The sequence below is a fragment of the Vipera ursinii genome (genome assembly GCF_947247035.1).
Source record: "Vipera ursinii genome assembly, chromosome: 8".
In the NCBI taxonomy this organism is placed as follows: Eukaryota; Metazoa; Chordata; class Lepidosauria; order Squamata; family Viperidae; genus Vipera; species Vipera ursinii.
Window position 1 is genome coordinate 15,794,910 of NC_139519.1, and position 15,580 is coordinate 15,810,489.

At 40.8% G+C, this 15,580-nt stretch overlaps 1 protein-coding gene across 3 annotated transcripts in view; it reads left to right on the plus strand.

The window, feature by feature from the left end:
- CAMK2B (calcium/calmodulin dependent protein kinase II beta) overlaps nucleotides 1-11,510 on the plus strand; it is a 172,744-nt gene extending 161,234 nt beyond the window's left edge. For all 3 annotated transcript variants that reach the window (XM_083368369.1, XM_083368367.1, XM_083368368.1), the window contains 3 exons: nucleotides 546-640; nucleotides 2,681-2,915; nucleotides 4,923-11,510. In XM_083368369.1, the coding sequence (XP_083224495.1) occupies nucleotides 546-640; nucleotides 2,681-2,913 (328 nt within the window). In that variant the 3' untranslated portion in view covers nucleotides 2,914-2,915; nucleotides 4,923-11,510. The remainder of the gene's footprint in view (nucleotides 1-545; nucleotides 641-2,680; nucleotides 2,916-4,922) is intronic.
- The last annotated feature ends 4,070 nt before the right edge of the window (nucleotides 11,511-15,580 follow it).

Consider the following 15,580-nt stretch of genomic DNA (forward strand, 5'->3'; position numbering starts at 1 on the left):
TCCCATTGACTTTGATTCTACCTAGAAGGCAGCAATTTTATGCTTGTAAAAGTTCTCCGTTGATGCTTTATGCATCAGAGTTTCAGTGTGTCAGTTCATTTGCATTTTTCTCTGTCTGGCCTGCTAGCAAATTGGATTTGTTAAAATTTCAAATTTTGTCTATGGGTCAGATTTAAGAGGGCTCAACTTCAAAGGTTCAGATTGAAATGTCCCCTTCCAGCTTTCTGCTGTTATAATTCTCTGGTTATTTAACAGTTCAGCCACGTCTCTTTTACTTGATATAGTTTTGTGGTACACATTCATTAGCTAATTTCTCATTAGCCTTGGACCATTTGTTTATGTTTGGGTAGAAAAGGGGAGCAATATAATCCTGTGAGTATCTAGACTTGTTCTTGTGTGGAACTCATTCAGACACTGTGCAAAAGTTCTGAAAAGTTAGATGCTAAAAATCTAAGAAGCTTAAACATTATTTGCCCTTCCAAAAGAGCGGGAAAAAATGAAAACCCTCTTATTAATCTAACTTATCACATTCTCTTTCTCCCTAGAAAAATATGTGATCCAGGCCTAACTTCGTTTGAGCCTGAAGCGCTGGGCAATCTCGTTGAAGGGATGGACTTCCACAGATTTTACTTTGAAAACTGTGAGTGCAGCATTGTCTAATAGAAAAGCGAGCAATCCAGTGTTGTGGCCCCTAAACATCCCTGACGTGCATGGGCTCCAAATTTCTACCTCCCTTTTTTTTTTTTTTTTGCTTCTGAACAGATTCCGAAGCGAAACAAGAGCCTTGATGGTTGAGCCCGGTGGAAGCTCACGATACGCTCTCCGTCCCATAATAAACACAGTCTCCCCACCAAAATTTGTGTTCAACTTTAAAGAGCAAAAGGGTGCCCAAATTTCCTTGCAAAAACACTGAACTGGACCAAACAAGCTATGAGAGAAAAGTGTTGACATTCCCTCTTCTGGTCCTTCCTTTTATCAATGAAGATTTGTCTTCTTTGGTCTCCTCCCTTAGACCAGCTGTCCAAATTAGATTCTGCCTGCCCTACCAGTTCAATTTTATCTAGGACAGCCTGTAGCCAGCAAATAAAACAGAAATAAAAGCAAAAAAGAAAGGAGAAGAAAAGAACCAAAATAGATAAACACAAATAAGCAGCGAGATCAATCCATCTAAAATCTTGCTATGGAGCTTCTGCTGAACCGTTGATGCTGGATAACAAGACTTTGCAGCATTATAGGAGATATAATGTTTTTTTTATCCATAAGTAAAAAGTCAACAACTAGCCGTTGATGCAAACATTTTCCTGCTCTTCCTTCCTTCACTTCAAGCCAAGCAAAATCCAAATCACTAGTGCCTAATTAAGTCAAAGAAATCCAGTCAATCCACATCAGCCAGCAAAACCTGATTAAATCCAATCAAATCAGCTATTTTTATCCCATCTTTATTCCTTTTTATAAATATCCAAAGGCAGTAAATATACTAATACTCCTTCCTATTTTCCTCACAATAAATTTTCCTCACAACACTGGAAATTTTTAAGAAGAGACTAGACAACCATTTGTCTGAAATGGTATAGACTAGAGTTGCCTGCCTGAGCAGGAGGTTGGACTAGAACAGGGATAGGCAACCTTGGCTCTTTTATGACTCGTGGACTTCAACTCCCAGAATTCCTGAGCCAGCTATGCTGGCTCAGGAATTCTGGGAGTTGAAGTCCACGAGTCATAAAAGAGCCAAGGTTGCCTATCCCTCGACTAGAAGATCTCCAAGGTTCTATTCTTTTCTTTTCTATTCTATTCTATTCTATTCTATTCTATTCTATTCTATTCTATTCTATTCTATTCTATTCTATTCTATTCTATTCTATTCTATTCTATTCTATTCCCTATTCTGTTCTATTCCCCATTCCATATTCTATTCTATTCTATTCTATTCTATTCTATTCTATTCTATTCTATTCTATTCTATTCTATTCTATTCTATTCCCCATTCCATATTCTATTCTATTCTATTCTATTCTATTCTATTCTATTCTATTCTATTCTATTCTATTCTATTCTATTCTATTTGCAATTCTATTCTATTCTATTCTATTCTATTTGCAATTCTATTCTATTCTATTCTATTCTATTCTATTCTATTCTATTCTATTCTATTCTATTCTATTTGCAATTCTATTCTATTCTATTCTATTCTATTCTATTTGCAATTCTATTCTATTCTATTTGCTATTCTATTCTATTCTATTCTATTTGCAATTCTATTCTATTCTATTCTATTCTATTCTATTCTACTCTACTCTACTCTACTCTACTCTACTCTACTCTACTCTACTCTACTCTACTCTACTCTACTCTACTCTACTCTACTCCACTCCACTCCATATTCTATTCTATTCTATTCTATTCTATTCTATTCTATTCTATTCTATTCTATTCTATTCTATTCATTATTTTGTAGTGGGTTGGAGAGAGAGGCGGGGGGGGGAAGTCACCCAGCCAGCTTTCACGCTTAAGGCAGGACTAGAACTCACAGTCTCCTAGTTTCTAGCTTGATGCCTTAATCACTAGACCAACTTGCGTTGTTTTTTTCCCCTGAAAGAAAAAGAGCCACAAATAACTTGCCATTTCCTTGCTTCTCCTGCTGTACAGTTCCCTAACCAGCGGCCTGTTTGTGCCCTTCTAGTGTTATCTAAGAACAACAAGCCCATTCACACAACTATCCTGAACCCTCACGTACATGTCATTGGGGAAGATGCTGCCTGCATTGCCTACATCCGCCTGACACAGTACATCGATGGGCAGGGCCGTCCTCGTACTTGCCAGTCCGAAGAGACCCGTGTCTGGCACCGCCGGGATGGCAAGTGGCAGAATGTCCACTTCCACTGCTCGGGAGCTCCGGTGGCCCCACTCCAGTGAAGGTACAAAGATGACAAACAGGGGTGACTAACTTCCATTTCCAGGAAAGATCAACGGATGTGTTTGGGTTGGTTGATTTGGAGAACTTGCTTGTGTTGGGTTTGAGAATGCATCCGTGCAAGACCCAGTCGGGAGCAGTTTTTCTGCTTTTTTGGCCTTCTGGCGGCTGGGTTTTTATACACAGGTATGCAGATGTTCCATTTTTACCCCAAAATTAACTCACAAACTCCAAGACTGAACGTGGATGAACATTCTGTCTTCGCTTCTGGTGAGCCAGCAGCTCCCTCTTGTTTTTTGTGGGTTTTTCCCCCCCAATTCATTGAATCAACTAATAGCGCATGACCGGTTTTCAAGACTATATATGTGTAATCACTCTACTTAAATGACGCTGCCAGAGTAATAAAATAAAGGAGCGTTGCATCGTTATTTGGTTTTGAAGCAGACTTTTAAGCTCTGGCAACCTTCTGGAAAAGAACTCACAGTTCTGGAAAAGGAGAAGGGGGGGGTTTCTTCTAACATTGCCAGCCAGCAGTGTCCCTATGCTGCTGAAAGAGTGGAAACATCACTTCTACTGTGTTTCCCCCCAAAATAAGACCTAACTGGAAAATTAAGCCCTAGCGGGTTTTTTCAGGATGCTCATAATATAAGTTCCACCCCAAAAATAAGCCCCAATTAAGATTGCCAGCCAGCCAGAGGCATTTAGTACCGTATTTCCCTGAAAATAAGACCTAACTGGAAAATGAGCGTGTTTTGGAGCAAAAATTGATATAAGACCCGGTCTTATTTGGGGGGAAACACGGTAATCAGTTACAGGTACTTCTCAACTGAAGACCACAATTGAGATTAGAATTTCCATTGCTCAGCAAACTGGTTGTCAAGTGAATCATGGCCAAATTTACGACCTTTTTTTAAAAAAAAACCACGATTTTTTATGTGAATCCCTGTAGTAGTTAGTGAATGATGCGGCCCTTAAGCGAAGTCGGCTTCCCCTATAGAGTTCGTTTGTTGGAGGCCGGCTGGGAAGGTCACAAATTGTGAACCCAGGACATTGCAGCAACATAAATACATACCAGTTGCCAAGTGCCCAAATTTTGGTCCCATGGTCATGTGGATGCTGTGAAGATTTTAAGTGTGAGGGCTGGTCATTAAATGAATGTGTTATGGTTCTGACTAATGAAACTCTTCAAAGAACTTCGAGGCATTGTTTACCTTAAAGAATCTTTATTGGAGTAACATAGCATCGGCACTAACATAATCGAAGCCAAAAACTGATTTCCCACCCCACCCCGAGCACATAGTATCAAAGCACAATTCACTCCTCCAGTTAACAGTCATAAATCACATTCTCCAATTAGTTTGAATTGCAGGCTTCCCTCCAGTTCTCCAGCCCCAATTCTTATCATCTCTTATTTCAATAACCTTGGTTCTCACACTAAGTCCAGTATTGTAATGTCTAGCTAAACCCTCATGCACATTCCTCCCCCCCCCCAGCATCATCTAACTCTAAGAGTAAAACATAAGAAGAAAATGGTTGTATCTCCATCTGTTGACAAAGCAAAAACATCCAATATTAGCAGTGTTGACATGGTTGTTAAGTCAAGGACTTCCTGTATTGAGTGTTAAGGTAATCCAGCTTTTACAGTTAAAAGAGGTTTCTTTTGAGTTTGATCACAATCAGGAAATGGTTAGATGTGTCTACCATGCCACTAATGTCCAGGCTCAGAGCTGAAACTGAGTTATGCATAACAGCCTCAGGATTATGAAAACCAGAGGCCAGATCTCTGCATCAAACATGCTTGCCTGCCTCGTGGGCAGTTGCCTTGGCCAACTCACTGTGGGGCAATTCAGCAATTCATTTTGAATTCATATTGATGTAACTCTTGTCCTGCGGTGAGCTGTCCCACAGAGAGTTGGCCATGGCAAGTTGGAAGTGGCGAGTTGTCCTAGATCCCCCTTGTGGGGTTCTCGAGTTGTTCCTCACGATGTCTCCATTTCTGTTTGTCTTTCAGAACTTATGCTGGCTGTTTTGATTTCATCCCGAAGGAGATGGTGATTTCAGCTGAGCCACTAGCCGGGAGCAGCAGTGACAAGCACGCGCCCGCATGCTCGTGTCCCCCCCCCCAGTTCCCTCTCCTTCCCCTCTTTCATTTCCAGTGCCTGTGTTTGCAAAGAGAGAGAGAGAGAGAGACAGAGAAACACATAAGAAAAACAAAAATCCAAGTAGACTTGATTATTTAAAAAAGAAGAAGCAAACCCAGCCAAATCCATCCAGCTGTCTGACTTGCAGCCTGACTATAATGCACTCACCATACCTACCAATTTCATTTTTCTTTTTCTTTTTTCTTTTTCCTTTTGGTGTGCAGCTGTTCAGGTGACCAGATGTTGCAGTGAAAAATGTCTCAACTTCAAAAAACAAAAAAAACAAACAAAGGTCCCCTCTCCTCCCTTATCCATCCCAGTGTTGAACAGTGTTTATTTGTTTAGTGAATACACACATATATACACACAAACACACTTAATTTACCAGACCTTGGTTCAGCGGGCTTCAGATGCAGTGGACAAAATCTTGTCTGTGCACTTTTTTTGCATCTGCTCCTTGGCCATTTTGACACAGGTGTAAAATACACATTTGCCATTTTACACATGTATTTAAAAATACTGCATTTTACAATTTTTTAGATGTGATGGACATCCCTTCCCCCATTAGTCTGTTAAATCCAGGATCTATTGTAAATATATATATATACATATATGTGCGTGTGTTTGTGTGCGTGCATGCACACAAACACATACACAAAGCCAAACACAGAGCCCCCTTTTATAGTATTTGCATTCTCTGCCAAAAGTATGGGCCTTTTTCCTCTGGTGATTGTGTTCGCGCTTGGAAGTTTGTGATCAGTGCTACCATTTTGTTTTGAAGAAGACCACCCTCAACCCACCTTGGGCCCGTTCATTTCCTTTCTCCTCTAGCTGTAGTTGTGGATTACGATGATGCTAATTACTCAGCCTCTTCATTTGATTTGTTTGTTTCCTTTGAATAGAGGGGGGGGGATCCTATTGGTAGCGGAGGGGTTTTGCTTTTGGGGCTCCGCCCAGGCTAACACCACTGCCAATGATTTTCTGGTAGGCTCATGACTGCACCCATCCTGATAGGTCTGTAGATGACAGACAGACAGGCCTTGGAGTTACATATAGGCCTCGCTGCAGACGTTTGGATATCTGCATTCTCATTAGCACTTACATTTTACTAGCATCTTGATCCTGCTCTCTCAACAAGGGCTACTAACACTGGAGTTGTACTTGTGCCCCTACCATGGTTGATTATTAGGGTGGGAATTGCCCTTGCTTAGTGGGACTGGCTGGGAAGTTGTCGCTTCGAAGAGCTAGCGAGGAAAGAGTCAACGGTACTAAATCTCAGCCTTATCCAGTGCTAGAAAGCTTACTTTCTGTCCAGCAGAATGAGGAAGGGATGCTTTATTACACTCTGTAAATGCTCAGCCTCCCCACTCCCCTTTTCTCATTCCTCTTGATCGTCCATAGAGTGTGTTGACTTAAAAAAAATGAAAGGAATAGAAAGTGACTATTTTTGGGAGGGGGGTGCTTGAAGTTCTTAACAGCGTAGAAGAAAGAGAGGTTGTCAACATAAAGGTGCATAGCCCATTCATTCATCTCCATTCTCTCTCTCTCTCTCTCTCTCTCCTCTGAGAATTTACCTGCAAAGAGAGCTGAGTGACCACAAACTTTGAGAAAATTGCTTTTCAGGGAGCTCTAGATTCAGGAGCTGACTCAACGGGTGGCCCCAAACAAGCAAAACCAAAGGGGGCAATTCTCCCATGGACCAAGTTCTAACAGAAGGCGATGGAAGGTTGTGGGGGGGTGTCTTTCACTGGTTAGTTGGAACAGTTGGCTAGTGCCAGCTTCAGCTGCACCAGATCGCAATGGAAGGTGTCCAGCATTGTCTTCTGCTCGCTGCATCTCCATGCCAGGAGGCTCATATTGGCCGTAACAGATGTTAAGAGTGTGGCATTTGCCAGAATGTATTAATAAGAAAGCTCTGTTTTCTTCTAATGGGCTCCTTCCCCAACCCCTATGTTTAAATATTCACGCAGGAGACACCTTCCTCCTCGCCAGTGTCTTGCTCAGCATCCCATAGCTTCAACTGGTTTCCTAGCATGTCGTGGTGAATAGGGCAGATGAGTAGTTCCTGATGGACTATGATTAGAGGAATAGATTTGGGGTGCAATGGGGGCTGAAATACCTTGCTACAATGAGCAGGGCATAAACCTATATTTTGACAAGTGGGAATTCACACTATTGATTCCTGCCAGGGGAAGATTTCAAGGCAAAGTTTAATTAGATGGTTGCTTTGAAGGGATTTTTATAGGTCTCTCTCTAAAGACGGGGAGACAGAAAAGTGACCGTCCTGTGCAGAAGTGGACTTCAGTGGGCTTTGCTTCTGAGTGGGTATGTGAAGGTTAGCGTGGGTTGTGCAGCATCCGTTAAACGAAAAACCAAGTGGGTTGAGGTCAAGAACTCCACACTTAGAGCTGGGCCATAGATCTGGGTCTTTCAAAATCCTATTTTCCTTACCCATTTAAAGCTTGAAGGTTGTTTGGTCACAGTCAGCTGGACTTCTTGTTGACACTCCTGTTTCATAGCTTGTTTCCAGTTGTCCTGTCGTTCAATTAAATGGCAAATTTTAGGTGTGCGTGGCTCCAGGGATGATAGGACGTCACAGGGAGGAAGGCAGATCCCATGTTGCAAACTTCTTCAACCTTTGGCTAGTTAGATATATCTGAAATACTTGCCCAAAGAGAGGCTGAGAAGAATACTTCCTGTATGGTTTAGAAGCTAAGAAAGTCTTTTCTGGGTGGTGCTCTTATGTCACCTCTGCCCTTCTGTGGGCTTTACGTTATCAGTGGTGGATGTTCCCATGTCTTTCATTAACATGGATTCCCCTGACCTAGCGGGATTTAGTTAGCTTTCATATATTCAAACAGTACTCAGAAAACATGCATGCAGAAAATCCAATTGTTTCTAACTTTTTTTTTAATTCCAGAGATAGTCTTTGTGGATTAAGCCAGGTCTTCAAATTTTTATAAAGGGATCTTATCTAAAACTGCATAACAAATATTAGTTTACTGTCTTAAAATAGGACTGGCTAACAAGGGCCACATGAGGTCTTTCAGGAATGGAAAGCGTGTTAGCCACTAGACTGCACGGCCTCCCTTTCACCGTTCAGATGAGACAAAAATAAATATACCTAGGTCTCAAAAGAGTTTTCCCCTTTCCATAAATTACAGTTTTTGCCTTCAGTGGAACTTCTGATTGCAGATCAAGACTTGAAAGCTGGGGTTGCACAGGGAAGGTCCACTGTAGGTGATTTGAGCTAAAAATAAATGGGAAGACGTTGCTACTTTTGGAACAAAAGGTGGAAGTGCTATTTTGCATAACACAGGAAATTTAATTTAGGGGCTGAAAATCCCCAAAGAGATTTTTTTTAATTAGTTTAAAATCGTTTGTTTTTGCAGTGTCTCAGTCAAAATGCATCACCGCTTTTGACTTCCTCAAGTATCCATTACTTTATGATTTGATGCGACTACAATTAATTCAGCATTTCAGTCTGATGTAAATAATACAAAATTTCAATCCCAGTGTTGTTTTCAGAACTCACATAGTCTGTAGTGATAGAGATGGGCGAATGTAACCAAGTTCAAATGCATTTCTCTCTTTTTTTTTAATCTAAAGTCTGTTTTGTCATCTTTCCCGGAATAAGCTCGCGATTTTTCACCTAGACTTTTTTTGCATGATTTTAAATATATTTTCCCTTAGATATAAAGGAGGAGTAAGTGGCACTCCGCTCTTTAAATTGAAAGTAACTGTTTTTCTAGGCACAAGTCATACAAAGTTTTATTAACTAGATTTGTTGAAAGGGACAAGGATTTCAGCAACTAAATATTTCTTAAAAAAACCTATTTATCTTCCAAGATATGCCTGAAAATTTTGGTATCCTTTCCTCTAACCTTCTGGTTCTCAGTATTTGCAGTACAACTAGCCACTAAAACGATTGATGTAGTTATGTGCCTTCTCAGTGAATAAGGTATTTCACTGGGATTCGGGTCAAGAATAAACAAGTCATTTTTCACAATTAAAATTTAACTGAAATAAAACCACAGAACTATACCAGGTTGTAAAATAAAATGAATAAAATTACTGAATGTCACTCATAAAATCATTTCTATAAACACCTCAGATATTGTGGCTATAATGCTACCTGCCATACTGGCAGAGATAACAGTCATATTTCTAGGGAAGCTGAACTAAATAAATGGCCAAAATCAAGTAATAATTAGTCAGATGACCAATAGAATTACTTATACTCTGCAGAAATTAGAGTTTTGTTCACCTCAGCTGTACTAGTTGAAACAGACAATAACTTTTGTTTTAATCAAAACGAATTATAAACCCTTTCTATTGTTGACCCACTGATGAATTGTGATGATTAAATTTAAACTTTTGGTAAAATACTTTACAAAAACTATTTCAAAAATAACATTGTGTGATTTAAACAGTAATTTAAATAATACAACACTGCTGGGGGTTTATAAAGCCTGTGTGCCGCCACAGGTAGAAAATCAATTATGTAAGGTTGGTAATACTTAGAAGTCTAAGCTCCTATGCATGAGCAATATTTTTTTAAAAACAAACAAACAAACTTGGGGGATTACAATAAGATTTGTGAAGACTCTATCCTTATTGCTGCATTTTAGTGCGCATTTCTCAAACTGCCATGCAAAATTCAGAAACCTGTGTTGGTCTCATGGAAGCTACCCCTTGCTTTCTAAAACTTGTGATGTGCACAGCAGAGGGCAGCAGAGTTGTGTTAAAACCTTGGGTAAAACCCCATCAAAGTCAAACACAACCTTTTCTGAATCTTAAAGACATCATTCATATTACTACAAATTCCCAACTCCCCAGCAAACACCTCCAAACAGCTGTCTGCCCGAGAATCCTATGAGTTGCAATCTAAGTCAGCTGGAAGACAACAGGTAAAGGAAGCCTTGCTCTGCTATTCAGAATAGGGAGACAGATCAATAGGATAGATCACTGATGTATCCTACCAGTTTAAAGAATTGAGCTGTCAACCGTCCCAATGGCATATGCAGCAAAAAACAAAACAACACAACACCCTCTCCTGGAACATTACCAAAAGTAAAACTTTACTGGTAGATGATCCATATGGGCACACTAGAAAGGAAAGCCTAGTTCTGACTTTTAGTGCAAAAACCTGCATAGTTAAAAATACTCCTTTCCCTTCCCGGGCCATCCGCTGTCCCATGTCCACCAATCCAGTGCAGTGTTTGTTTTGGGAAACTGCTCAGTTCAGAAGGCTTTTCTCATTTGACCTTCAGGTGTCAAGGTTCTCCCAGGCCACAGACAACGCACACACGAATTCCTCTGTTCCTTCCCATCCACCCATACGTTCGTTCCAAACATTTTTCCCCCTCCCCCATTTTCTGGCTACGAGTGAAAGTGCAATTATATGAATTATGTGAAAGCAAAATTATACGTAATATAATTATGTATATTACAACTTAAGCCTTCAAAAAAAAATGAAAAGGGAGTCTCGTGAGTCAGGTTGTAGTAGTCTTCAAAAAAAAAATCAGTTAAACTGGGAGGTTTTCAGAATTGATGCTGCTGGAGAACAAACAAAAAAAAATTCGAATTGATGATTGGACCCAAGTTTTAGTATTGTCGATTCCAGTGTTTGTATATATAAAAAAACCTCATCACATCTTGTATGTAATCTGGTATATATGCAAATTTCTCACCAGTCTGGCCAACATTTTAATTCTGCAAAGTTTAACAATGCTTGGCTCTTGTCCAAGCTATAAACCATTGATAAATGAAGTCAAAGGAGCAGCCGGTGTCTTTGCAGCTCCTGATTTTGCCCTGACACCACCACCACTTCAACCTGTGGTAACTAAAGTTCGTAACAGCAGAAGAACATGTTTTAAAGAGAGAGGGGCATGACCACTGCTGTTAAGGTGGGAATAAAAAAGAAGACAAGTCGCATTTAGTCACAAAATTACACCAAGTACTGTAGCTTTTCTCCTAATTGCCAATTACACTTTCATTATTCAGTCTGCAACCAGCGTCATCTTAGACAAGCCACCAAATTGCTAAAATCAGATGAGAAGGCCAAGTGACTGTAGAGCTTGTGCAAAAATTAAGTCTTTTGCACGTGACCAGTTGCAAATGTCCTGGTGGGCATGGTGTGCTTGCCTGACCCCCAATTTGTCTGTTATGATGGCTGGCAAAAGATCTAGAACTCTTGCTGAACAGTTGTGCCAGCAGCGAATGGCAGGAATATTGTTAATTCTAAGGAAGCTATTCCTAACCACCCTTCATTACCACATACTTCAGATTAAACCTACTTTGTGCCTGCCTATCTTGCCTTGCTTTTATCCTACTACGAGTGTACTACTTTTAACTGGAGTCTGATATTTTTGGCAGTCTCATATATGAAACTGATGGGTTTCATTGCTTATATCGCTTTGTGCTTTGTGGGAGAAACTTGTCTGAATCTTTTTTTTAAGAGTCATTGTCTGTATTCCAATTGGCTCCCAGTACAAGAAACACAATTTTGCATGATCTGATGCTTCGGGGATTCAGTGTCTTGAAGCTAGATTGATTGCATGTACTTGGCAAGAAGAATAGTCAAAATAGACTGCAAATATATTAAGACTATGAGCACACCGATGACTTAATGTGCCGTTGTAACTATGACTTCAGTTGAGATTTGGAAGGTACTAGAGCTGCCAAACTACCTCCCAGAAAGAGTTATGGATTTGGTCATAAATTAGAACCTATCGGGCAGTGTTTTTGAGAAAAAGGGTTTGTTTTTCTGGAGAGCGATAGTTGCCATCAGAAACCAAAGCTGAAATCTCAGACAATGGACTAAGGGATCAGCTGAGCTGGGATGGTGTGATGTAGTCTCCTTAACAAGTGGCATGATTATTGCTATTCCCTGTGCATGTTCTAAGGGAGTTGCTTCTGGTGTCATTTCTGTGGTGTCCCATCTAATTTTGCTACTATGGTGCCCCAGTTCTTTGCCCCACAATGATACTGCTGTCTAGTATGACTTCTGTGATGGCTTGCTTGTCTTGTCATCCTACTATGGCTGGTATGCAAAAATGATAATACAAATTTCAGTGTAAGTTGTGTATTGGCTGCCTACAAGCAGGGTAATCCACATCCCAGAGACACAACAGGAGAAGCTCTAGGGCCCAGCGATTATTTCACAGCGTGGTGGACAGGACCAATAAGAAGAAAACAAAGAGTATTGAATTGCATACCTGTTTTTTAGACATTCCTATGCAAATTCACATCCCTGAACATCTCAAGAGCAATCCATATGGTTGAAAGTAAAGGTTTTAGCAACTAGAACTCACGATGAACTATTGAAATAGAAGACTCAGTTCCTCTTTGGGTTGACAACAAGCGTCTTAATTCCATGGAGATGCTGCACCGGGGTGGACGTGACAGGTTTTAAGTGACTCTCACTTGAAAACGGGGGAAGCGTTTGGGCAAGTATTATTTTGTGCCTTATGGCTAGACTGTAGTTCAGTGGTTTAGACTATGTTCAGGCAGATCTCACCTGTCTTTGCACTTTAGTTGTTCCTTCCATCTAGAACTGCTCCTGCTTAAGACTCCTAGGTTCCTTGCTGGTTACCATAACCAAGGTTGCTCCTTGCGGCTGACAGTGGGAAAGGAAAGCCTCTATCAATGTCTGACGCGGTCTTGAATATTTGAGGCAAGCGTGAGGCCACTGACTCATTCCGCCATTAAGCACGAGCAACTTGAGAAGAGGAAGGAAGCACACTTGGGTGATTGTGCAAACCTAGCAGTTGGGAGGCCTTCTAGCATGGAGACGTCTCATAGCATGCAGGGGCAGCCTCAGTCCAGGTTCTCCTTGTAGACCATCCCCATCGTCTCAATGCAGTATTGTGCATGGCTAATGAATGTAAAAAGATAATTGGACCAAGAGAGAACGATGGAACAGGGGAGGGAGGGGGGGGAGGGAAATGTGAGCAGGCGGGAATGTCCCACCAGCACTGATAATAGCGTTGAAAGCACTTTATATCAAGAGATTCAATCTCTTAACAACTGCCCAGTCCTGAGACTGAGTATTGCACTGCACCACCACAATGGCTGGAGTGGCATTCAGTGGAGCACAGGAGTGCAAGACTTAAATCTTGCTCCTCTTTCTAGATGAGGCTTAAAAGGGGGCCACCTATTGTTGCCCTCCCCAACAGTGGTGTCCCCTGAGCAGGGAAGAGCATGCTGAAGAACAGGAAGCAGGCTGCTTGCTGGGATTTAGGTCAAATATCTTTTTTTTCCTCCATACACAAGACACCCAGGCCAACACCCACAGCTCCAGTGGGGCTGTGGTCCCATCAACCCCCTGCACGCACATGGGGAGGAAGTGCTTCCAAGACAGGATTGTCCAGTAGATACCAGGGAGAAGACAATGTTTAGAGCCAGTTGTTTCCAGCTGTTTTGCCTTTGCACCCCTTGCGTTTAAACGTTTTTTTTGGCATTTTTTTCGAGGGGAGGAGTTGGAAACGGGGAGGTGGGTAATTCGATTAAACATGCAAAAAGGGAGATTTCACAGCGGGGGGCATAATATAATATGCTTGTATGGTTTCTGTGGAAGACTAACTTGAGAAGTGTCTCTACATCCATGTATATGAAAAAAAAAACTTACAAGCCGCATGTTGAAACAGGTGTTTCATTATTAAACATTAATGTACCAGGTCGCCTCCCATTTGATCTTCACCTTGTTTATTATGGAACTCAGTACATTGCTGGGGATATTTTTAGACTGGGGGAGGGGGATCCTTTTGCATGACCCTAAAGAGAAGATTATGTATATGTATATATATGTATATACATATACATATATACATACACATACATACACACACACACACACATTTATATATACATATATATACGTGTGCGTGTGTATACACACGTACACACACACACACACACACATAATCTCTATTGAGAACTAAAAGCAAAGCTGATTTGTTAGTCTTTTCTATGAATGCTGGTGGGTTTGATCTTTTTTCTTCTTTCTGACTTAACTTTCCCTTTCTTTTTCTTACCATTTCACTGTCTTTACTTTCTGAGCCTTGTAAGTTTAAAAAAAAAACAAAAAAACAAAAAAAAATTCCGACTTTGTTTTTGTCTCGGAGAACTGCAAATAAAATTTAAAAAGAAACACATGCACAAAACCAAACACCAAAAGGGGAGTAGAAGCATTAGGGGGAGAAAAAAAACCCACAAACATCTTGAGTGTGTTTCTGAGCTTTTATATCAAGCTTTCTTTTTTCCATATCCTGCTATCTACATGCTACCGAGTCGATTTTAATATAAAAATGCAGCTGTCAGCCTTCCTAGGCAATCCAAGGAGGGAATATTCTTTGCTTGCAATACACACTTGGAAGTCTGCGTTCCATGTTTTCAAACATACTATTGCACCCAGCTCCTGATCAGCTTTTTATGACTGCTGTATTTGCATCCTTTTGACTCAATCCAGGCAGAAATGAGAAGAATAAAATAAATATAAGGAACTCATCATTCTAAGGTTAGATGAACCGATGGGACGGGGACAAGATCCCTTGCACACAGTGTACAGGTAGCGCTTGACTTACAACCACAATTGAGCCCCAAGCTTTCTGTTGCTAAGTGAGACATTTGTTAACTGAGTTTTAGGACCTTTCTTGCCACAGTTAAGCGAATCACTCCAAGTGTTAAGTTAGTCGCACGTTGCTAAGTGAATCTGGCTTCCCCATTGACTTTGCTTGTCAGAAGGTTGCAAAAGGGGATCACATGACCCCCGGGGGACACTGCAACCGTCATAAATGTCAGTGGCCAATCGCCTGAATTTTGATCACATGATCATGGGGAGGCTGCAACGTTCACATGAAAAAGGGTTGTATGAGAATGCTATGCCTTTTTAATTGATAACATACATACATACATACATACACACACACACACACACACGTTAAATGTTTAAGCATTCAGAATACACTTGCTTGGTCCCAGACACGGGACAAATCTTATTTCCTGTTTCAGCCTAGCCCAAGGCCGTCTACAGGCAGTAGCCACAGCAGTGGCAGCTCATATGTGTAAATTTTTTGGCTTGCTAACTATACATATTTCAATTAAAAAGGCACAAACACACACACCCTTTTCTTGAAAACCTCTGGAGGTGGAGTTGTAGCATCACAATCTACACTCACTCTTCGTGGACACCATGACCACAGAAGCATCACAGTTTCTGCAGCTAAAAAAGTAGCAAGACTGATTAGAGCTTTAGGATTTCGGTGGTATCATCCCTCCTTTTTTGTATAATGTCTTAAAACGTAAAGGTAACACTCCATACTTCCAATGATGGGTATGCAGCTGTATGGAAAATGACTTTTATCTCAGGACAGAAACCTGAGTTCAATTGCTCCAAGGCTACAAAAATATCTAGCTGGGCATATCTTCCAGTTTTATTAAATTTACAGGCTGCCCATCTCACTGTCCAAAGCAACTGTTGGTCTAGGTCAGGGGTCTTCAAACGTGGCCCTTCCTTTTATGACTT